Source organism: Mustela erminea, chromosome 6 (assembly GCF_009829155.1).
Source record: "Mustela erminea isolate mMusErm1 chromosome 6, mMusErm1.Pri, whole genome shotgun sequence".
NCBI classification, from domain to species: Eukaryota; Metazoa; Chordata; class Mammalia; order Carnivora; family Mustelidae; genus Mustela; species Mustela erminea.
The window spans coordinates 66,787,602-66,811,072 of NC_045619.1; the positions used below are offsets into that span (position 1 = coordinate 66,787,602).

Below are 23,471 nucleotides of genomic sequence, written 5' to 3' on the forward strand. Positions count from 1 at the left end.
CCTTGGGAGTCTATGGAGAGATTCACTCAATGATAATAAACTGGGTCTGTCTCAGCCATGACTTTGCTTTGATCTAAATGGTGGTGAAAACATAAACGCTTCCCAGGACAGTCTCAGGCGTTTGTTGAAATTTCCTCCATTCCATGTCAGCTGGGTGACTGAATTTCAAAGACCGAGTGATGTTCAGAGTGAATGAAGAGTAACTAGATCTCTCTCCTGCCTCCTGTTGGAAGACAATCTGTGAGGGGGGGCAATTTGACACATGGCAATTTACTCTGAGGTAAAAAAACGTCGTCATTTTTTCACAAATCCCAAGGACCGAAGTAACATACAATGCACAAGTCATCAGGTGGGAGGGTTAGCAAGTCTCTCATGTGATAACAGCAGCCCTCAGAGGAGACATGACCTCCCTTCTGGTTTCAAGCTCCAATCACCCTACGACTGCTATGAGGAAACACTCAGATCTTTCCTTACCACGTTGAGATATGAGGAGACATCAGGTTCCTCTCTCCACCCCCTGCCACATTTAAGTCTCCCCCTTACCCATTTAGTCGTCTCTGTCTCGTGAAGGAAGGCAGTTTGAGGCTTTTCAGAGAAAGTGTTGTCCTTATCATCTGATCTGTCCAAGATGTGGTCCATTTTGGTAAATCCCCTCAGCAAACTGCAAGCCACACAATCAAAACACATGCTGTTATTGTGCCTTAGGGGCACAGTTTGGGCCTGCCCTAAACACTTCCAGAGGGAGAACACAGGACTCTTTCCCAGCCCCCAGGAGCCCCCGCTGCCCCGCGTGCTGCTCTGACTCTGTGGGAATGGTGCGAGCATAGCGCGCTGCTCGGACCAGGAATAGAGAGGCTGCCTAAGTATTTGCTGACTGAACCCGTAAGTGATTTAACAGTCCAATCTCAAATTCCAAAGCCATTGTAGCTTTGTAGCTGTCTGTGTGCAAGTATGTGTGTAAAATAAGTAAACAATAAATACTCTTTAAGAAAGAGTAGAGTTTAAAAATGTCATGTGGTTCAAAGATCATGCAGAACGGAATAAGTCAGATCCCGTCTTGATCTCTAGCCCTCAGATGTCCTCCCCACCACATTTATTAGTTTCTTCTTTCTTCTTCCACAGAGATTCTATGCCTAAACAAGCAGCTATGTTTATGTAAATATATATGCTTTTCAAATATGCATGAGAGAATATTAGATGCACTATTTTGTACCCTACATTTCTTTTTTTAATAGCTTTTGGTGTCTGTTTCATATCAGCACATACAGAGCTGTCTCATTTTGTTTTATTTTATTGAGATTTATTTATTTATTTATTTGAGAGATAGAGATCGCAAGTGGGAGAAGGGGAGAAAGAGAGAATCTCCAGCAGTCTCACCACTCAGCATGGAGCCAGGATGTGGGGCTTGATCTCACAACCCTGAGATCATGATCCTGACTTCATGACCTGAGCCAAAATTGGGAGTAGGATGCTTAACTGATTGAGCCATCCAGGTGCTCCTGCCTCATTTTAAAAATGGTTATATGGGGGGGGGGGGCGCCTGGTTGGCTCAGGGGGTTATGCCTCTGCCTTTGGCTCAGGTCATGATCCCAGGGTCCTGGGATCAAGCCCCACCCTGCGCTCTCTGCAGCCTGCTTTCTCCTCTCTCTCTGCCTGCCTCTGCCTACTTGTGATCTCTGTCAAATAAAATTTTTAAAAATCTTAAAAAAAAATGGTTATATGGTATCCATTGTGGCCATACACTAATTTGTGAATGAATTCTTTGTTAATGCATATGTAGATGCATTAATTCATCTTCATCTTCATTAATTAATGAAGTTAATATGACATTAATTAATTAATTTCCAATTAATTGCTACTGCAAACAATGTTGTAATGACCATCCCTACACAACTACGTGTCACTGTATATGTGTGCAAGCGTATCTATTGAATAACCCTAAAAATAAGAATTTCTGGGTCAATAGATACATATATTTTAAATTTTGATAAATGCCACCAGGTTATCCCTTAAAGAGCTTGAACCCATGTACATACACTTCCAGCAAAAATGATGAGCGTGCCTGTTTTTCCCTCCTTTCTATAATCATATAAGACTAAAGTTTTTAATCTTTGCCAATCCCATATGCTTAAACTGGTGTCTCATTTTAGTTTTAATCAGTTTTTTTTTAGTGAGGTTAAGCTTCTTTGCCTGCATGTATTAAACTCATTTATATTTCCTTTTCTATGTTAAGGGTGTTGATATCCTTTGCCCATATCCTATTGGACTACTGTTTTTTTCTGGCGTGCATACTCACGCACATGCACACACACACACACACACACAGGCTCACACACTCACGTATACTTCTCAGTGAATCCTAGTCAGTTTGTAATGGAGGCCAATGGCAGGGGTTTCCGGTCTGTGGGTTTTGAACCCTGAGATGCGGGGGGGGGGACACTTTGCAGCTACCCTGCATAGAAAGGGGTTTGGGAATCTATAAATATTTCTATAGACTGAATACATTTTCTTACATAAATACTGCTCAAAGTTTCCATATGTATATACAACTGTTATTGGTAAATTACAAATACATTTAAAAACATCTTCAATGTCATACTAGCTTTTTTTTGACACACTAAGATTCTAGAAAAACTTTTACTTTAATAAATTTCTTCCTATTTAAAAAGGTTGTTAACTACTGGTTTATATGACAACACGTTTTTATCATGTACTAACAAATGTATATGTATATTTACATGAACATTTTGTGTTTTGTCTACCCTACAAAGTATTGTAAATGGTTTATATATTGTGCAGATGAAGATAATAAAGGCACAAAACAATCAAAGTATTTTTATAAATTTCTATTTTTTATAAATTGCTATTCAGCTGAGGTACATCTGGTTGATGACCGTAGGCCCCTTTAGTGTCTCACAAAAAATACTCACGAGGTCAAAATTAGAAGAATCGTAGAAAAGGCTGTCAACCCTACCCCTGAACTTGGTGATCTCATTGCTTGCATACTGCTGTCCCAAGCAAGTGCCTGGACAGGACCACAGCAACTGCCCCCAGGAGCCCAGGTTTCACTTACTTCTGCTTCGCACCTTGAGCCGCATCCATCTTTTGGAGAAAGCCACTGTTTTTCTCAGTCAACTGTTGTTCCTTCCCAACTGTCATCATCTGCAGAGATGTCCTATCACTTAGCTTCATGAGCGCCATTCCTTGAGCACTGCAGGGATGGTGATGGCAACAAGAGGGCTTTCACCACAGGATTGGCAACTACATTCCCTACACCGACACACTGAGAGCAGGTGTATTTCAGGGGTCTCAGCCTTAACCCCTCTCCTTCCCAAACTGACCATCAATTGTAAGGGACCCCAAAGTAAGCTCTTAGGTTTCTCTTCAAATATATACAGGAAAGTCCTTGTAAGTGGCTGTTCCTTAGGACTTCTCTGGTGAACATGAAGGTTGTCTAAGCCTACGAATGTGTGTTTTGAATCTTTGAATGGAAATATTAGAGAGCAATATAAAAGATCCAGGCTAGGGAGATGGGAAAGTTTCACTTTTATAATCTCTTTCTGATCATGTGTATATATATATTGTAAAAAATAGAAAAGGAGAAAGAAGGAAATAGAAATCATTGGTGCTCTGGAGATAACCAGAGATAGCCCAGAGATATCCAGACAAAAACCACTGTGGTGGCTCAGTGGGTTAAGCCGCTGCCTTCGGCTCAGGTCATGATCTCAGGGTCCTGGGATCGAGTCCCGCATCGGGTTCTCCGCTCCGCGGGGAGCCTGCTTCCTCCTCTCTCTCTCTCTGCCTGCCTCTCTGCCTACTTGTGATCTCTCTGTGTCAAATGAATAAATAAAATCTTTAAAAAAAAATATTATGTTGTATTTGTTTCCATTTCTAAATTTGATGTTTGTCTTATTCTTTTCCTATCATTGACAATTAGCTTATTTCTAAGTTTTTACTAATATAAATAATATAGTAATGAATATCCTTGCTTAGTAATTTTCAGTGCATCTCTATCATTTCCTTAGGATACTTCTTTAGAAGTAAAACCACTGGCTGAAAGTGTATCTGCATTTTTTTTTAGATGGGGAGAGTGCATGGGGTAGGCGGAGGGGGAGAGGGAGAGAGAGAATCCCAAGCAGTCTCCACAACCAACATGGAGCCCAGTTCAGGGCTTGATCTCATAACTCTGAGATCACGACCTGAGCTGAAACCAGGAGTCAGTCACTTAACTGACTAAGCCAACCAGGCACCCCCAAATTTATATGCTTTTCTAATTTAATTAATTAGTTAATTTAGAGAGAGAGGATGGGGAGGGACAGGAGGAAAGGGTGAGAGAGAATCTCCAGCAGACTCTCCACTGAGCATGGGGTCTACACAAGACTCAATTCCATAACCCTGACATCATGACCTAAGCTGAAGTCAAGAGTTGGATGCCCAATAGACCGAGCCATCAAGGTGCCCCTGTGTATACATTTTTAAAGATTTAGAAAAATATTCCCAAATTAATTTCCTAGTTCAATCACTATACACCACTAGCAGCTGTATGTGAGAAGGGAAACATTCATTCCAGCTGGATAGGCAAGTATCAGTGGGTGGTGGGGATGGGGGAGTGAATTGTTAGAGTGAGTACTGAAGTGGTGAGAGACATAAAGGTGAAAGGAAATAGAAAGGGGATGGAGAGTTGCAAGACAGGTTCTAGAAAGCTCATATGAAAAGCTGTAAGAAAGGATCCATATGAAACAGAACTCCTAGTTATTAGCAGGAATCACAAGGATTGTACCCACCATCAAACAGGAGGAAACCTTCTCCTCTGGAGAGTGGCCTGACCCTGAGGACCTTAAGAGACAGAATCCCTGAGAACCTGAGGGGACTGTAGACTGATGGAAGGGAAGGGATAACAGGGATTTCCCTGGAAGGGTGAATTATGGCTGAGATGAGGAATGGTAGGAGGAAAGAGGCTTGGGGAACCAGAGACTTTTGGAATCATTTGGGCAGCCAATGGCCTGGTCCATCACTCTGTGGCAAAATTGTGCTTTGTGTTTGGCCATTGTGGGAACCCACAGTGGATGTGGTACAAAGGGCACTGCTATGAAGGAGGAGCAAAGGCAAAGACTGGAAACTTCGATGTGAGATGCTCCATCCTTCTTAACTTTGGATGTGACAAAAATGAATAAAAATTTGATCTCTTTCAGGATAGACACTGCGCCCTGTCCAATTTTATCACTGCTCCTATCTGGACGGTTTCATCTGTTTCCTGAAGACGTAAAGCATTACTAAGGCAAATCCAAGCTCTGAAAGATGAATGGCCATAAAATCTGCCTGGTTTCATGTCTCTTTCCTGTCCAAAAATTAGAATACTGTGCAAATAATATTTCCTTATTTTGATACTTCTTTGACATCCTGATAGCTTTCCATTGGGTGATTTAAAAGAAAATTTGCTTCTCTGGTTTCAAGTACCTACACAAATTCTACATCCATACATTTTCTCTTATTTCAATAACAGAATCCTAATGATGGCTTACGTTTGTGCAGCTCCTAGTAGATTACAGTGCTTTTCACTTATGATTTAGTTCCCATGACAACATGGTGAGGAAGGTAGTATTCCTGTTTTATGTGTCTGAAGCTCTGGGAGATGGTGTGATTGACTTAGAGTCATACAGCTGGTTAACTAGTAAATTTCCATGTCCTCACAGCTACCCGTAAGGGATTTCTCCTCCGCCCCAAAAGATGATCTAGATGAAGACTCACCGTTAAAACTTCCTATGGTTGGAAATCTTCTCCATACTGTTCAGTACGGTAGACACCATGCCCCTGTGGCTATTGAGCACTTGAGATGTAGTTAATGCAACTGAGGAATCGAAATTAATTTAACCTAAATAAATTTAAACTCAAATAGGCATATGTGGCTGGTGGCTAACATATTGAACAACTCAGAATTTTCTAGACCAGGAATCAGCAAACTATAGCCTGCAGGCCAAAGATACCCTGCCATTTTTTTTTTTAAGATTTTATTTATTTATTTAACAGACAGAGATCACAAGCAGGCAGAGAGGCAGGCAGAGAGGCAGGCAGAGAGAGAGAGGGAAGCAGGCTCCCTGCTGAGCAGAGAGCCCAATGTAGGGCTCGATCTCAGGACCCTGGGATCATGACCTGAGCCAAAGGCAGAGACTTTAACCCACTGAGCTGCCCAGCCGCCCATGCCACTTGTTTTTTAAGTAACATTTCATTGGAACACAACCACAGCCATTCCTTTAAATATTGTTTATGACTGTTTCTGTGCTGCAGTGACAGAGTCGAATGGTTGCAAGAGATGTAAATTTGGCATGCAAAGCCTAAAATATTTAAGATCTTGCTTTTTAGTGAAAAAGTTTCCCAGCCCCTGTTCTAGACCATCACCTTCCTCTGTGATGATGGGTGTTTGCTACAGTGAATCAACTGGAGGCAGTGAGTAAGAGTTTGAGTTTTGGAGAGGCAGGCTGAGCTCGTATCACAATCAACCCTTAGCAGCTAGGCATAATCTTAATGTTCTAGGTCTGACTTTTCTCATTACTATCACCATTGTTACGAGAGTGGTGCGGAGCAAATCAAGTCATTCTTATTGTGCTTCACACAGTATCAGATGGATGCAGACACTTGGCAATGTTACCTATCTATCAAAGTAAAAACAGTAGAGATGGGAGCTATTAGGTTTCATTAGCTTCAAATATAATAAATAATATTAATAGTGATGATGATGATGATGATGCTTACACATGTGCAGCACCTTTAGTTTATTAAGAACTTTCACTGATGGGGCGCCTGGGTGGCTCAGTGGGTTAAAGCCTCTGCCTTTAGCTCAGGTCATGATCCCAAGGTCCTGAGATCAAGCCCTGCATTGGGCTCTCTGCTCAGCAGGGAGCCTGCTTCCTCCTCTCTCTCTCTGCCTGCCTCTCTGCCTACTTGTGATCTCTGTCTGTCAAATAAATACATAAAACCTTTTTTTAAAAAAAAAAAAAAGAACTTTCACTGAGTGTTTCCTTTGGTTCTCACACCCACCCTGAATGGTCAGGCAACCCAGGAAGATCTTATTACCTCTATTTTTAAAAATGCGGAAACTGAGACTCAGAGATAGACCGTGATTTGCCCAAAGTTTTATTGCTAGAAAATGGTAGAATCAGGGTTTTAAACCTGCATGTTTTGGCTACAAATGTGACAATTATCCTATTATTATACATACATTTGATGCCCAATATGTTTTAATAGGTTCCTTATTAGCCGTCTCACCTAAAAAACAAGTTAACTTTTTTTTTTTTTTTAAGATTTTATTTATTTATTTGACAGAGAGAGAGATCTCAAGTAGGCAAAGAGGCAGGCAGAGGGGAAGGGGGAAGCAGGCTCCCTGCTGAGCAGAGAGCCCGATGCAGGGATAGATCCCAGGACCCTGAGATCATGACCTGAGCTGAAGGCAGAGACTAACCCACTGAGCAACCCAGGCGCCCCTAAAAACAAGCTAACTTCTGAGGATTTTTTTTTTAAAGTAATATCTACACCCAGTGTGGGGCTTGAACTCAAGACCTTGAGATCAAGAGTCACATGTGCTACAGACCGAGTCATCAGGTGCCGCTGAAGCTACATCTGACTAGTCAGGTAGTTTTGGTCCTTGCTACTCCAAGTATGGTCTGCTGACCAGCAGCATCAGCACCATCTGGGAGCTTACTATAAACACCCAGAATCTCAGGTCCTACCCTAGACTCAACAGCATCTACATTTTCACAAGATCCCAGATGATTCATATATGTGTTGAAATTTGGAAGTATTCACACGCTAGACCTTTGAAACTCAAATTTGTTTTCTCCTCCCTAGGGCCTATCTCTTCATTCCTGTACGTTTAAACCATTGGCCTCTAGGATTGTTTGGTATAACTGGAATGAATCCCTCCTCTTTTCCCTAACCTCATCAAAACCTCTACAATTACAAATTTGGTGGGGCACCTGGTTAAGCGTCTGACTCTTGGTTTCTGCTCAGGTCATGATCTCAGGGTCCTGAGATCGAGCCCCATGTTGGGCTCTGCACTCTGTTGGGAGTCTACTTGGGGATTCTCTCTTTCCACCTTCCTCTGCCCCTCTGCCTCTCCCTTGACCCCATGCTCAGTCTCTTCTCTCTCTCTAAAATAAATAAAGAAAGAAATCTTTAAAAAAAATAAAATTACAGGGGCGCCTGCGTGGCTCAGTGGGTTAAAGCCTCTGCCTTTGGGTCAGGTCATGATCCCAGTGTCTGGGATCAAGCCCCGCATTGGCCTCTCTGCTTGGCGGGGAGCCTGCCTCCCCCTCTCTCTGTGCCCGCCTCTCTGCCTACTTGTGATTTCTGTCTTTCAAATAAATAAATAAACTATTTTAAAAAATAAAATAAAATTACAAATTTGAACAAGCATTACTCAAAAAGAACAGACCAACTATTTTAAAAGACAGCTGATGAAATCTGTAACTTACCTTTTGTGGGAGATTTTTTCCAGGCCTGACCACTCAGATCCACCCTCTTCAGTACCTGCTAGCTAGACAATTTGGGCTCCTGGAAATTTTAAAGCCTGGTTCCAATAATTGAGGATTTGATGTCACCATAGGCTCCTGGCCAGTTTATGATGAGATGGTAAAAGCTGTGAAATATGTGTATGCCTGGTGATATCCTTGTTTATGCTGATTTGGCAATCATAAATAACCTCTCAATTCAGTGGGGGTAGACTAGCGACAGTTAAGTTTCCCTGGAAAGTTCTGGTGATGCCAGATCCTCCTTTCCCCAACACCAAAGGAAGAGATGAGGCCATTTATGAGTGGTACACACTGAGTTTGCAGTTGGACTTGCCCTCTCTGACATTCCACGTGGAATGCGGTACATGCGACCCTTCAACCCCCTCCGACAAGGTTCCAGGGGGGCATCGCTCTCCTGCATTCTTTTAACTTACATCTCCAGCTTGTCTCCCAATTTCCTTGCTTCTCCTACCAACACTTTAGAAACTAAATCCAGCCCTCTGTCCTCTGTCTCCTGACACAGTGCTCTGGGATGCCCTTCCAACTTCAGCTGCTTTTGCCGTGCCCACTCCTTTCACCTCCTTGTCTGAACAAGGCATCCCAGACCTTCTGCAATAGAGGACATGACTTCTCCCAACCCCCATCCCCCTTAGCAGGAATGAGGAAGCAGTTGGTCTGGCAAACCAGAGCTACTCCTACTTTATGGCTCTGCCCATACTTCCTCTTACCATTCTCTACCACCCACTTTCACTTCTTCCAAGACTTCATTGCCAAGTTCACATTTTCCTTGGTACCTCTTCTTCTCCCTCATTCTTGGGGAACTCAGCACCCATGGGAGGGGTCTAACATTCTGACATCAAGGGTCTTAAGCTACCAACTCTTAAAGATTTCCTATGCAACTACCAACATTATTTGGCAATATGGTGAGGAAATCAGAACAACTTTTCTAAACATGAACTTTAGAATGAGGTAAGTGTTTCAAACCTGGCTTTGCCATTTATTAGCTATTTGGTTTGTGGTAAAATATAATTTCTGTCTGAAAAATGTGTTTGAGAATATCTGCCAACTTGGTTTGTCAAGAAGATTAAGACAATAATTCAAGGAAGGAGTTTAGGGTACTGTCGGATGATTGCTAGTGCTCTGGCTAGAAAGAAGGCTCTAGGAAGACACCAATGGCTGTATGCTTTGTTGACTGTTGTACACCAGCAATAAGCAAGTGGCTGGCATTAGGCACACAAAAAAATTTTGTCAAAGAATAAAATGAATACAAATATGGTAGCCATGTTTTCTATGTCAATATTTTAGGTCTTGTCATCACCTTGAGTATTTCCTCAGCTAAAAGCTCAATGTCAGATATCTCATCATTCTTCTTCTAGGATTTCTATGCTCCAGACTCCTTCACCTTGTGGCCTCCTATAGTACCTGCTGGGCCAATCTTCAGTCTTGGGTTCCTGCCTCACATCAAGACGATGCTCATAACTTTGGTTGTCCCAAGTAACTCTGTGTTTCTTTAAGAAAAATCGTGGATGTCTTGGTGGTTCAGTTGGCTAAGCATCTGCCTTCAGCTCAGGTGATGATCCCAGGGTCCTGGGACTCGAGCCCTGCATCAGGCTCTCTTCCCTGGGGAAGTCTGCTCTTCCCTCTGCTCCCTGCCTCTCCACAACTTGTGCTCTCACTCTAAAATAAATAAATAAAATCTTTTTCTTTCTTTCTTTTTTTTTTTTTTTAAAGGAGACAAAAAGAAAAGGAAAAAATCACAAGATTCTTATGAGGAGCTCCACCAAAATTTAACAACAATAATAACTAACACTGAGTACTTACCTATATGCAAGGCACTCTTCTAAGTCTTTTACATATATTACCTAATCCAATTCTTACCATCTTTCAAAAAGGGATTCAAACCCAAACCTATATTGGCTCCCGGGACCACACCCTCAAGCACCACCAAATATGACTACTCTTCACATTGGGTTCTCACTGTTACTCAGAAAACTTTACACATCTCTTGTTGCCTCCCAGACATATGGGGCCAACAGCTGTTTTCTGTCTTCCTTGGTTCTTTCCGCTTTCTGCCCCACTACCAAAATGCAGCCAGCTCCCTCTGTGAGCGGTGACCCAACCTCCCTCCTTACCGCATTACATCATGGCCACCTGAAGGAAGGGCTCTCCACCCCCAGTCAGCTCCTCTGTGTAACCTCTTCTCCACTCAGAACATACGTATGCTTTCCTTATCCTCTCCCAAACCCTTGGAGCTCAGAGAAAGTACTTTTCCACTTTTCTTCCTCAGGCTCCCTTGAATCAGACCCTTTATCCTTCTTGGGGATTATCTTCCATTAATTATCCATCTCTTGTAATTTCAGAAACTCTTTTTGGCATTCCCCTAAGAAGCTTGCAATTTCTTTGAGGAAATGGACACATAACTTCAAGCTCTGTCTCTGCATTATTGTTTGCTCTGTGTAAAAACCTTGTCATGCTTCCCTTCTTGCAGAAAAACATTCCTTCCTTCTGTGTGTTTGAACTACCATCTTTGCTTTCTCCTTTTAACAAAAATTTCTTAAAATATTGACAACTAGAGTTACCCATTTCTATTGTTCATTACATATTCTTAAAATGTTTTCAATATGGCTTAATTACAAAATTTTTTGCCCTTTTTTTGTATTTTTGGAGCCTTTAATAATGTAATTTCTTTGGTGGAGTGAATGCTTATTTTTAAAAAGATTTTATTTATTTATTTGAGAGAGCGAGAGTAAGAAGGAACAGAGAGAGGACCAGAGGGAGAGGGAGAAGCAGACTCTCCACTGAGTAAGGAGCCTGATGTAGGACTTGATCCTAAGACCCTGGGATCATGACCTGAATTAAAGGCAGACACTTAATGGATTGAGCTAACCAGACACCCTGGTTGCTTATTATTCCATTTACTTTAATAATCCAATTTCTTTGGTGGAGTGAAAATAGTGCAGTTTGTTTCTCACGCTTATTTGATCCCAGAGGTTTTTTTCATGCCCAGAGCACTGTGTTTCATGGACCACACTTCAGGAAATCCTTTTTAAAGATTATAGGTGATATAAGTGAAGTTCCAGGCACACAGGAAGGTTTTCTAAGCAGTAGCAACCACATCACAGGGCACCCCCCCCACCACCACCACCACCATTGTTGTTGTATCTTGGATATCATGACGGGCAGCTTTCTTGAACTAATCTCTAAATGCTCAAAACACTTTCCCTCAAGGCCTGAAGCTAGGTTTAACTACCCAACATCAGTTCCATCCCAGCAAGAGGTTCTGTTCTGATCCCTTTTGAACCCCCTTGCCCATCACCAGGCCACCTGTAGCCCAGCGAGTCTTGAGATATGGCACTTACTCAAGAAGGACATTAGAGCAGTACTTGAGTGTCTCAGTCGGTTAAGTGTCTGACTTCAGCTTAGGTCATGATCTCAGGGGCCTGGAATCAATCCCTAAGATGAGCCCCATGTCAGGATCCATGCTCAGCATGGAGTCTGCATGTCCCTCTCCTTTTTCTTCTGCCCATCTCCCTGCTGGTGCTCTCTATATCTGTCTCTCTCTCAAGTAAATAGAATATTTTTAAAAAAGGTGGGAAGCATTAGATCCCCATGAAAACCCTACACTGTGAATGTATTGGCAAAAGACCTCATTGAGAACCCAGAGATTTCAAAGGAGTAAATATGTGTTTATTAATCAGAACCTTTTAATGAGTACCTTTCCATGGAGGGTTTTGTAATAGTTTAATTCACTTTCTAACATTGTTACCAAACCAGTAGTTAGATCAAACAATCTGCCTTGAATGTGCCTCTTTTTAAACTTTGCCAGGACAGAGAGATATCTGCAAGTTACTTAATATCTCTGAGCTTCCCTTTTCTCATGAACAAAATAGAGGAATGTCTACCTCGCAGACTTATTGTGAATAGGAAATGGGGTGATTGTGTATAAAGCATTTGGTTCGGGCCCTGGAACACAGCAGGCACTGAAAAAGAGAAATGACAGCTTGGAGGAATAAAATATATGAAACCTCAGGTGGTGAAGGTCTTGACCTCCAGGATAAGAAGAGCATTATTCATCCTACATCTGGGAAGCCCCTGGCTTCCAGCCCTTTAATAAAATGATTCTCACTGTTGTAAAGAATGAAAAAGTTGAAAGAAAGAAAGAAAGAAAGAAAGAAAGAAAGAAAGAAAGACTACTGTGTCCTGATATTCAGGAAAGATCTTCAAGACCTAAACTCTCATATTAGACCCTAAACAAGAGTGATGTCAGAGGGCGCCTGGGTGGCTCAGTGGGTTAAACCTCTGCTTTTGGCTCAGGTCATGATCTCGGGGTCCTGGGATCGAGCCCTGTATCGGGATCTCTGCTCAGCGGGGAGCCTGCTTCCCCCTCCCTCTCTCTGCCTGTCTCTCTGCCTACTTGTGATCTCTGACCATCAAACAAATAAATAAAATCTTTAAAAAAAAAAAAGAGTGATGTCAGATTTGGAGCTATAGGAAATGGTAGAGAACACATAGAATCAGAAAGATTGGGTAAAGTAGTGCCTACTTTATCTACTCCAGATATTTGGGAATAAAACATCAGTGTGAAGTCCTCTTATATGGTGGTAACAGCATCCTCATCTCTACTATCAAATATTTATCAGCTGCTTATTGAATCTAGGACACTGTGCTAAGTAAGGCGGGGGAAGAAAGCATGTCCAAGGCTGTCTTTACCCTTCAGCTTAGCAAAAGATGAAAACAGTAACATTCAATATAGGTTGAATGGCAAGAGTTGGGACATTTATAGAATTGCTGTGAAATTGCAGAGCAGGGATGCCTGGCTGGCTCTGTGGGTTAAGTGTCTGCCTTCAGCTCAGGTTATGATCCCAGGGTCCCGGCATGGCATAGTGCCGAATTGAGCCCTGACAGGCTCTCCGCTCAGCGGGAAGCCTGCTTCTCCTTCTCTCACTTCCCCTGCTCTTGTGCACGCATGCTCTCTCTGTCAAAAAAATAAATAAAACCTTTAAAAAAGAAAAAAAAGAATTGCAGAGCAGAGGGATTTTTGGAAGGATGCCTACATAGGATGGGTGGCTTTTCTAATGCTTTTAAAGAGTTTCCCATCAGAACTGTGACTGAATCAAAGGTTGTTCAGATAAATGATGAAGAGGGAAGAAGGTTTTCTAGGGAATGGGTCCTGTCTTAAATATGTTGGCGTGCAAGTGCAAGGAGTTCGAGCTTAAACAGAATTTGATGAGGAGATAGTTTTCCAGACAAATTTCATTGTATTTTATTCAGCTGTAATTTAATTGATGTTTTAATCAATTAAACATAAAAGAAGACAAGGATGAAATATACATTTATGTCAATACATATTTATAGCCATATTGATATCTTTTCTTTTCAATAGAGAAATAACTTGCAGGATGTTCATCCAAAGGTTAAAAGTGGCTATTTTGGAGTAGTGGGAATTTTTGTGATTTTCTGTCCAGCGCAAAGTTCAGAGAAGAGGAAAGAAAGGAAGGTACGCAGACAAGCCTGCCGGCAGTGGGGAATTAACAAGGATTCCTGTGAAAGGACATGCCACGACCTAAGTCACGCTATAGGAACACAGCAATTTCAGGCAGCGTTTTAGAAAGGAATACATGGTTTCTAAGTAAGTGGTTAGGAAATGAAGCAGTGGTTTCTGGGCATGGGTGTGGGTTTTCTGAGACAAGCCCTCTGAGACTCATTTCATTCCCTTTTGCATGACAGATGCAATTCATCTTTTCTGCGCACAAAATCGTCTCTCAAGCATTTAACACTTCAATTGACACAGAATGAGAAAAATGGAATCATTTTGAAAGCCCAAGAAAGTAAGCCATAAGAAGGAAATATAGTTTTTCTGCTAATGGCAAAAAGGATCTCCCATAGAATGCAGATTTTCTCTTAGTCATCCCCTACCTGAAACATGGGCCATCTTACCCTCCTCCAAGAGGAGATAATAAGAAAGTATTACATGTTAAGTTTAACCAAGAGTTCTAGTTAGAGTTTTCATTTAATATATCATGAGCAGATTTTGGCTTTACCTGTAATCATAGGGAATTTCTACAGAAATCAGGAAGACATTTGGAAAGAAAGGCTGTGCAACCCTAGTGATATGGATGTGTCTAGCTCTGGCATTCCTTTGACTACAAGGATGAGAGCCTGTATATTGCCTGAAATTCTCAGTCATTTCAAGCTACAATTTTGGGGGTGCGTGGGTGGCTCAGTGGGTTAAACATCTGCCTTCGGCTCAGGTGATGATCCCAGAGTCCTGGGATGGAGCCCCACATTGGCCTCCCTGCTAAGCGGGGAGTCTACTTGTCCCTCTCCCTCTGCCTGCTGCTCCCCCACCTGCTGCTTGTGTGTTCTCTCTCTCTTTCACACTCTCTGTCAAATAAATAAATAAAATCTTAAAAAAAAAAAAAAAGCTATGATTTTGGGGCACTTGGATGGCTCAGTTGTTTTTGCATCCCACTCTTGATTTCGGCTCAGGTCACGATCTCAGGGTCGTAAGACTGAACCCCAGGGCAGGCTCTGTGCTCAGTGTGGAGTCTGCTTAAAATTCTCCCTTTCTCTCTGTCCCTCATCCTGCTCTCTCTCTCTCTCTCTCTCTCTCTCTCTCGCAAGTAAATAAATAAATAAATAAAATCTTTAAAAAATTAAAACTATAAAAATAAATTAATAAAATAGTAAAATTTTTAAAAATAAAATTAAATAAGTAATAAAAATAAAATGATAAAAAATAAAATAAAAAATTAAAACTATAAAAATACATACACTAAAAAATGAGAAGACTTGTCTTATAATCCTTCTTCTCCTCAGAGACATCAATATTTTGATGCAGAGTCTTCCCAGATACTCATGTACTCATATATACATTACCTTACTTATTCAAATGCTTTTTTTTTTTTTAAGTAGGATTCCTGCCCAGTGCAGAACCCAACATGGGGTTTGAACTCATGATTCTGAAATCAAGAGTCAGATACTTATCTGATCAAGCCACTCAGGTGCCCCCATATTCAAATGCTTTTTATATAATCTTACTGTGCTCACACTGTGTATTATGTCCCACATGCTTTCCTTTTTCAATACATCTCAGAACCTTCTAGGTCTTGTACATTTTCCTCATTTCCTTTTAATTATTTCTACATTTCCTTTTAATTATTGTATAATATTTCATACGATCAACTTCCATATTATAACCATCCATTCTTCCCATTCTTGAATATTTAATTTGTTTTCAAGAGAATATTAAGAAAAATTATATGCCAACAAATTGGACAGCCTAGGAGAAACAGATAAATTTCTAGAAGCACATAACCTTCCAAAACTGAATCAGGAAAAACCGGAACATTTGAACAGACCTATTATTAACAATGAAATTAAATATGTAATCAGAAAGTTCTCAACAAACAAAAGTCCAGGACCAGATGGCTTCACAGGTGAATTCTACCAAACAGTTAATGAAGAGTTAATATTGATTCTTCTCAAAGTATTACAAAAGATAGAAGAGGGAAGAAAGCTTCCAAATTCATTCTATGAGGCCAGCATTACCTGAAAAACAAAATGAGATAAAGACACTACAAAATAGAGAAGTACAGGCCAATTTCTCTCATGAACATAGATGCAATTTCTCTCATGAACATAGATGCAACAAATGGGGTGCCTGGGTGGCTCAGTGGGTTAAAGCCTCTGCCTTCGGCTCTGGTCATGATCCCAGGGTCCTGGGATCGAGCCCCGCATTGGGCTCTCTGCTCAGCACGGAGCCTGCTTCCTCCTCTCTCTGCCTCCTCTCTGCCTACTTGTGATCTCTGTCTGTCAAATAAATAAATAAAATCTTTAAAAAAATTGTCAACAAAATATTAGTGAACAGAGTTTAACAGTATGTTTTAAGGAATCACTCAACACAATCAAATGGGATTTATTTCCAGAATTCAAAGGTGGTTCAATATTTGCAAATCAATCATTGTGTTACATCACATCAACAAGAGAAAAAATAAAAACTATATGATCTTTTCAATAAATAGTTTACTTTTTAAAAAACGATTGTCTGAAAATATGTAATATCATGGAAAATACATAGAGTGTATAGCCAAATGGGCGAAAAAGGCAGCATACAGACATTATATCCAATACAATCCCATTGGAAACATATTTATGCATACTGATTCACAAAGAAAGGATAAGAGAAAACAAGTGTCAACAATGATTATATTTGCGTAGTGGGATCTACTTGGTTTTTGTCATTTGCTTCATTGCTTGTCTGCATTTTTCAACATTTTTTTGCAATAAGCCTGACAACTTTTATAATTATAAAAAAAAATCAACAGTGTTACTTGGAAAGTAAACCAAAACGACAGTTACTTAACTAGGAAAAGGCAATCTCTCTTCTTCATTCACGCAACATTTGCCTTACTCACTTGAATACAGTTTTCCTGGGGACGGAGCCAAAGAGTAAGCCAAGAAGTCTTGATAGAAGCCCAGGGAAAACATCTGTAGCAAAGGAGGTGGGGGGTGGGGCGGAAGGAAGGAGAGACCAAGAAATCAGTCAGCGTCCAGTCTCCTCTCATGCTCTCTACCTCCTTTTATTCAAACAGTTCATTCTGGTGAGGCCACAGGCATTTCTGAAATTCTCCAAGGTGGAGAGCTGCCAGGAGCAAACTTGGCCATTCTTTCATGTGGGAACATGCGTGACTGCTGTTCAGGGAGGACCTACAAGGGAATGTTTCGCTCTCTCGCTGGGCTTGACTCCAAAGTATAGATTTACAGAACTGTGTACAGTGCCACTGAAAGAGCACTTACATTTCCCAGCATGGGTCGGGGCAGTGGCTTTTATCTCTGCAGGCTCTGGGTAGAGTCATCTTTTTGAAACGATAAGACTTTAAACAATAGGTGGCAGCCCCAAACTATGCTAAAGAATCTTGACCATTTGCAAGCCTGTCCTGGACTCAGTTTCCTGTCCAGCCAGCTCCTGGAAGGGAGATTTTCGAGGCCAGGCATCTTTTGTAGCATAATAGATGCTCAGCCCCAGCCTGGTTGAAAACTTGGTGCCAATACCCTGTACACTGCGATGGAAGCTTGAAATAATCAGAGGGACTTCAGGAAGAGTAGGCAGTGGATTCTCATGTTCTGAGACTGTTGACATCAAACAAGTCCAGAATCACGGGCTTTCCCAGGACATGTGTTACAACCATAGGCCTAGGAGGGAAACGTTAGTTCCCAGAGAAAGTGCTCCCTTCTGATATGATACCAGAAATGTGCCTTCCTTACCTTCATTTCCTCTATTATCTACCGACCGCTCTGAAATCCTACTAAAGTTCCATTCCATATGATTATGGAACAAACAGATTTTGCAAAATTATCATTATCTCTGGAAGAGGTATCATATCAGCCATGAACTCTTAAATGTGACTGAATTTTACTTGGACTCCTGCTAGCTGACAAGTGTTCCCTGCAGAGAGTGATGGTTATTAGATGATGAACTGGGGTGAAGGAAAAGATCCCCTTAAGGACTTTGCTTCATGAAAGCAGACCCAGTAGGGTTCTAGAAGCCCAAGTCATTTAAATCCATGAGGTAATCCACCGAGTAGCCCAAGAATGAGGATACTTAAGGGAGAGAGGGTCTGGGGACCAAGAATATACAATCAGTCTTCATTATTGACAATTTCCATATTTGTGAATTGACCTACTCACTAAAGTTTATTTGTAAACCCTCAAATCAAACTCTTGGTATTTTGTGATCCTTTGTGGGTTTTCACAGAGCCCTGAAAACTTTGAGTCACGGGACATGTTCCAAGCTGAGGAGGGACAAGGTGGTGTTCTGCCTTCTTGTTTCAGCTCTCATACTATAAAGTGTCCTTTTTGCAGTCTATGATGGTGCCAATAATTACAGTAGTGATTTTTGGGGGGGCGGGGGGTTGGTGATTTCATGGTTTAAAACGGTGGCCTTCAAGTGTAGTGTTAAAGTGCTGTCTAGTGTTCCTTTACACAAGGAGGCTGTGATATGCTTTATAGAGAAAAAACATGCATTAAAGAAGCTTCATTCAGTCATGAGTTATAGTGCTGTTGGCTGCTGGTTCAATGTTAATGAATCAATAATATTCATTAAATATGGTATCTTTAAACAGAAGCACACGAAAAACAAAGTTGCATATTGATTGGTTGATGAAAATGTGACCAGAAGCTCACACGAAACTAACCCTGGATTTTCCCTAGGAAAACTATCCAGTATTTGCTAATTTGCAGCATTCTCAGAGACTTTATACACCAATAATGAGAATCAACTGGGATCTTAGACTTTAGAAGAAGAAGAAGAAAGAGCAACTGGTAAGTAGCTATCTTTAGCAATAAAATAAATGACATGTATCGGTATCTTCCTATGATTCATGTGAGAAAAGATTGAGAGCCTCACTGTGGCTGTTCATAAAGCATATCAAAATCTGGAATTCCTTGGACTATATCAATGTTTCATAAAGGTTCTAAAATTTCCCCAAGGAATCATTCAGGGCAGTGATTCTTTCCCTATAAGGATAATCTCCTTTGCTGACATCCCGTTGGGGGTACTTAGCTGTATGAAGCCAGTAATACAAAAATACCAAGAAACTTCTACCTAGAAAGATGTAGCCCATTTTACCTCACCACTTGGCTATAATTTCATTATTATGTATATGGCAGTCTAATTTGCCTGAAGTGCCGTTTTTAAATAACTACAGGAGTACTCCTTCACTAATAAACATTATTTTAATAACTCCTCCATAATTAAGGAATTCCCTGTTCCAGACTTAGTGCTATTTCTCTCTGTGAGGGCTCTGGATTATGCTCATTTGCGAGACCTAAAGTATAGATTCTCTGGGGTGTGTGTGTGTGGGGTTGCTATTTATACTGGAACAATAGTCCTAAACTTGGTAGTGTTAGAATCTAACAGACTTATCTAGACAAGAAGACTCAGCTAACTGATAATACCCATTTATGATGAGTACACAAGTGCTTCAGTGAAAACCAGGCATCAGAAGAAACAGAGGTCAGGTCATGTGGTGCCCATCAGACAAGCCAGCGAGGTCCGCAGGGGTGGAGCTGTGGGATGGAGTGGGGTTGGCTGACACTGAAGAAACGGGGTACTTGTCTCATACTCAAGGAAGCCATAAGGCCTAAATCAGGACATGAGAGGCGCAATGGCCTCGAGTGGCCCTTGGGACAGCACTGGCTGAGACTGCCTGGGGCAGTGACCTCTACAGATTTCTCTCCTAAAATGAATGGAGCTGAGCCTGGGATGAACACTGTGTCCCTGCATGAGGTCCAGATAATTCATTCCTTGCTGCATTTGATAAGATTGCCTGAAGAGGCTGTTATGGTTGGAGAAGGGGCTGGGAGCCAAAACAGGCTGATAAAGGGAAAGACAAAGGTGAGAGAGAGGCAAGAGGCAGCAATGGAGCAGCTACTCTGGCCTGAAAAATTCTGTCTAGAGATGTGACACCCAGGTAGTCAGTCCGGCATTTAAGCCAAATGGGCCATTGTCTTCTTGGAGTTCAGGGGAAAGACTGATTTTTTTAAGAGCCTCTGGTTCTGCTGTGGGAGGAATAGAAGTTCCTAGCCAGGGAATGGAATTACAAAGTGCACAGAAGACAGTGGGACATATTTTTGTTACTGGTAGATTACTTGGTGGATTTATATCAGGGGTTTTAACATTTCCCCCTTCAGGGAACCAGTTGAGACCTAAATCTGCATAAATCCTCTCGAGTTATACTTAACTCAATCAAGGCACAATAGATTTTAAATCAAATTCTTCTATGCAGGAAGTTTCCAGGAAGGCAAAGCAGGGAGAGGAGCCTCATTATTGTCAGTCTTTCAATACAACCTCAATAAGCAGTTTCCTGTCTTATAAGCCAGAGTTCTTCAGAGAAAACAGAAACAATAGGATATATATGTTTTATCCTATTGGTGTACCAAATCATGCCACCGGCTTTCCTGGGTCTTCAGCTTGTAGATGGCAGACTTGGGTCTTCTCATCCTCCATAATCACATGCGCCAATTACTCATAATAAATCTTGGGATGAGAAGACCTAAGATCTGCCATGTGCAAGCTGGAGACCCAGGAAACCTGGTGGTGTAATTCAGTCTAAGTCCAAAAACCTGAAAACCTGGGGAGCAAATGGAGTAAATCCAAGTCCAAAGGTAGGAGAAGATGAGATGCCATGTCCAGCTTATTGAGGCAGTAAAAAGAGGCTAATTCCTCCTTCCACCTTTGTTCTATTCAGGTCCTCAATGGATTGGGTGATGCCCACCCACAAAAGAGGAAGCAATCTATTGATTCCACCAATCCAAATATGAATGTCATCCAGAAACACTTCACAGACATCCTTGGAAATGTTTAGAGGCACCTGGGTGGCTCAGTCGGTTGAACATCTGCCTTCAGCTCAGGTTATGATCCCAGGGTCCTGGGATTGAGCCTAGCATCATGCTCCCTGGTCAGTGGGGAATCTCCTTTTCCCTTCTGCCCCCCACCATTTGTCTTATTTCTCTCAAATCAATCAATCTTAAAAAATGTTTAATCTGGGCACCTCATAGCCAGTCAAGACGACACCTAAAATTAACCATTACACTGTATTATTTACAATTAATTTCAGTAACTTACTTTTTACAGAGATGCTTTTGTAGCTGAGAAAGCTTGTGAAGTTGTTTCTACCCATTAATTTTTCAAAAGTATGCAACAGATGAAGGCTTGCTTTTTCCCTTACACAGATAAAGATAACTAAAGCATAAAATGTTTGTGTATCCAAACGATGTTTATGCAGAGATCCTAGCAAAGTATTTGGTTCATCTAGTCACTCTAGCTTTATATTCTGCTCTTGTGGAAGTGTGGGTGGCATGATCTATTAAAAAAAAAAATCTTCAGCTTAGCCAGTCTAGCACAATACTTCAGGAAAATGTGAATCCGGCTCAGGTAATACAGTTTTCAGACCTGTGCAAAACCCATAACCCAGATTAGGGGTGGTCTTATGGCCAACATATTGTCAAATCTGCGGTAGATGAAAAGTACCCCTCCTTGCTTTCTCTCCTCTTTCAATCCACTCTGCTGTTTTAATCCTTTGGTTCTGGTGTTGATAATTTCACCCCTCTGTCCTTATTAGCTCATTTATTAGAAAAAGCTTGGGAGCCAGACACTGAGGGGATTAGAATCTTGTGGTTGGAGAATAAGGGTACAGGATGTAGGAGCAGCCTTGAGGTGAATTATCAAAAAGATGGTAATTTTTCTCAGGGGAAAATTTAACCTCCAGCTAGTACATCTAAAGCAGAAGATTCTGCTTATAGGTCATTTGTTTGTTGCCCCACCTTGAATCACATTATAAAAAGTTTCTTTATTTACTCTTCTTTAGGACACTGGTGGACGGAAATGAAGAAGCCCAGGGGTCCCAGAAGCTGGCTGGGATCCCTTGTGTAGATCCTTAAAGACCAGCATGTCTGATGGCCCAAGTTTGGGTTTTGTCTTTCTGACACAAAGCAGAGAAGAACATTGATTCCAGGTCAGTTCTCAGTTTTCTTGACTTGTTTTTGCTTTTGTGCAGTGGGAAAAAGAGCAAGAAGAAAAATGGCAGTTCGCTCAAGTACAGCCTGTCTTTCTATGTCAATGAGTAGTATTCTAGTAAACTCAGTCAAGTCTGACCACTTGGGAGAACTAAGGGAGAAGACCACTCCCACTTCCTGTGCAATTCTGATGTGGCAGGCATTGTGTTCTGACTTTAGATGTATTATAGGGTTAATCCTGACAACATCTTTATAGAATAGTTGATGTTATGCTCATTTTACCAGTGGCTAGCAAGTTCTAAAAAGTGAGTCACCTGTCCAAGATTCTACACCTAGTAAGCGGCAAAGAAGGAATTAGTCCCAATCTCTTTAAACTGGAAAGCTAATGCTTTCTCTACTTATTTCCAAAAGCTTTTATTTAGGGGCTCCTGGGTGGTTCAGTTGGTTAAGTGTCTGACTCTTGGTTTTGGCCCAGGTCCTGATCTCAGGGTTGCGAGATCGAGCGCTGCATCAGGCTCCCCCACCTCAGCAAGGAATTTGCTCAAGATTTTCTCTCTCCCTCTTCCATCCCCTACCCTCTCCGTCTTTCTCTCAAATAAATAAATAAATAAATACATGTTTATAAAAAGCTCTTATTTAATCAACAACTATTTTTGAGCATCTGTTATGGGCTAGGTCTTGTGTTATTGTAAAGAATACAAGGATAAATAAACATACAGTCTTGTCCGCAGAGAGCTCACAGGCCAGTGGGAAATGGGGCACACAGGTGCAGTGTGTTAGCTGCTAGTGAAGACTACCAGGCAGACAGAGAGGAGAGGAACCTGCCTGAGTCTTGGGGGATCAAAAACATCAATCCAGAGAAAATACCTCTACAGGAGCTTAAAAAAAAAAAAAAAGTGCTTCTCAAATTTTGAGGTAATTATGAATCATTCTGGGATTTTTTTTTTTCACTCTGGGATCTTATTAAAATATAGGTTCTGATTCAGTAGGTTTGGAGCGAGGCCTGTGCATTTCTAACAGGAGAGGCTGATGCTGCTGGCCCATGGCTCACACTTCTTAGCTGTAAAGCTCTAAAGGGAAAGGAAATGTTAGCCCAGTGGAGAGGTGTGTTGGGGAGAACTTTCCCAGGAAAGATAAGGAATGCACAAAGACTCAGCGAGAAAAAGAGCAAGATCAACTTCAGGGAATTGCCATTGATCCAGCAAGCCTGGGTTATAGGTCATGACAAGGTGAGCCAGCCTGACACAGACTAGAGGCAACAGCAAACAAGTGAGCCGGAAGCACATGAAGCAGGCTCTGCAAGACTTGGTAAGAAGCTACGTCTGATGCTGAGGGCAACTCAGTCGCCATTCAGTGTTTTCAACTGATGAGTTCCTGTCGCAGATTCAGGCTTTCCAAAAAGCATACAGGCTATTGCATGGAAAATGCATCAGGACAATGTTCTCAACC

The 23,471-nt window shown here is 41.5% G+C and overlaps 1 protein-coding gene and 1 long non-coding RNA gene across 4 annotated transcripts in view; one reads left to right on the forward strand and one right to left on the reverse strand.

Annotated features, from left to right (window-relative positions):
- The window catches only part of SMCO2 (single-pass membrane protein with coiled-coil domains 2), a 30,192-nt gene extending 21,335 nt beyond the window's left edge, over positions 1–8,857 (reverse strand). Inside the window, exons 1-3 of the mRNA XM_032347591.1 lie at positions 8,469–8,857; positions 3,074–3,211; positions 544–661 (exon numbers count right to left, since the gene is read on the reverse strand). Of these exons, the coding sequence (XP_032203482.1) occupies positions 544–661; positions 3,074–3,201 (246 nt within the window). The 5' untranslated portion in view covers positions 3,202–3,211; positions 8,469–8,857. The remainder of the gene's footprint in view (positions 1–543; positions 662–3,073; positions 3,212–8,468) is intronic.
- A 416-nt stretch (positions 8,858–9,273) lies between these two features.
- On the forward strand, positions 9,274–22,617 carry LOC116593386. Of its 3 annotated transcripts, XR_004286885.1 has the most exons (6): positions 13,876–14,133; positions 14,232–14,332; positions 18,717–18,827; positions 20,756–20,965; positions 21,875–22,021; positions 22,498–22,617. It is a non-coding gene; the product is annotated as an uncharacterized LOC116593386 (long non-coding RNA). The 3 variants fall into 3 exon arrangements; XR_004286883.1 differs by lacking the exons at positions 13,876–14,133; positions 14,232–14,332 and adding an exon at positions 9,274–9,473; XR_004286884.1 differs by having other exon boundaries at positions 13,876–14,332.
- Positions 22,618–23,471: the final 854 nt, after the last annotated feature.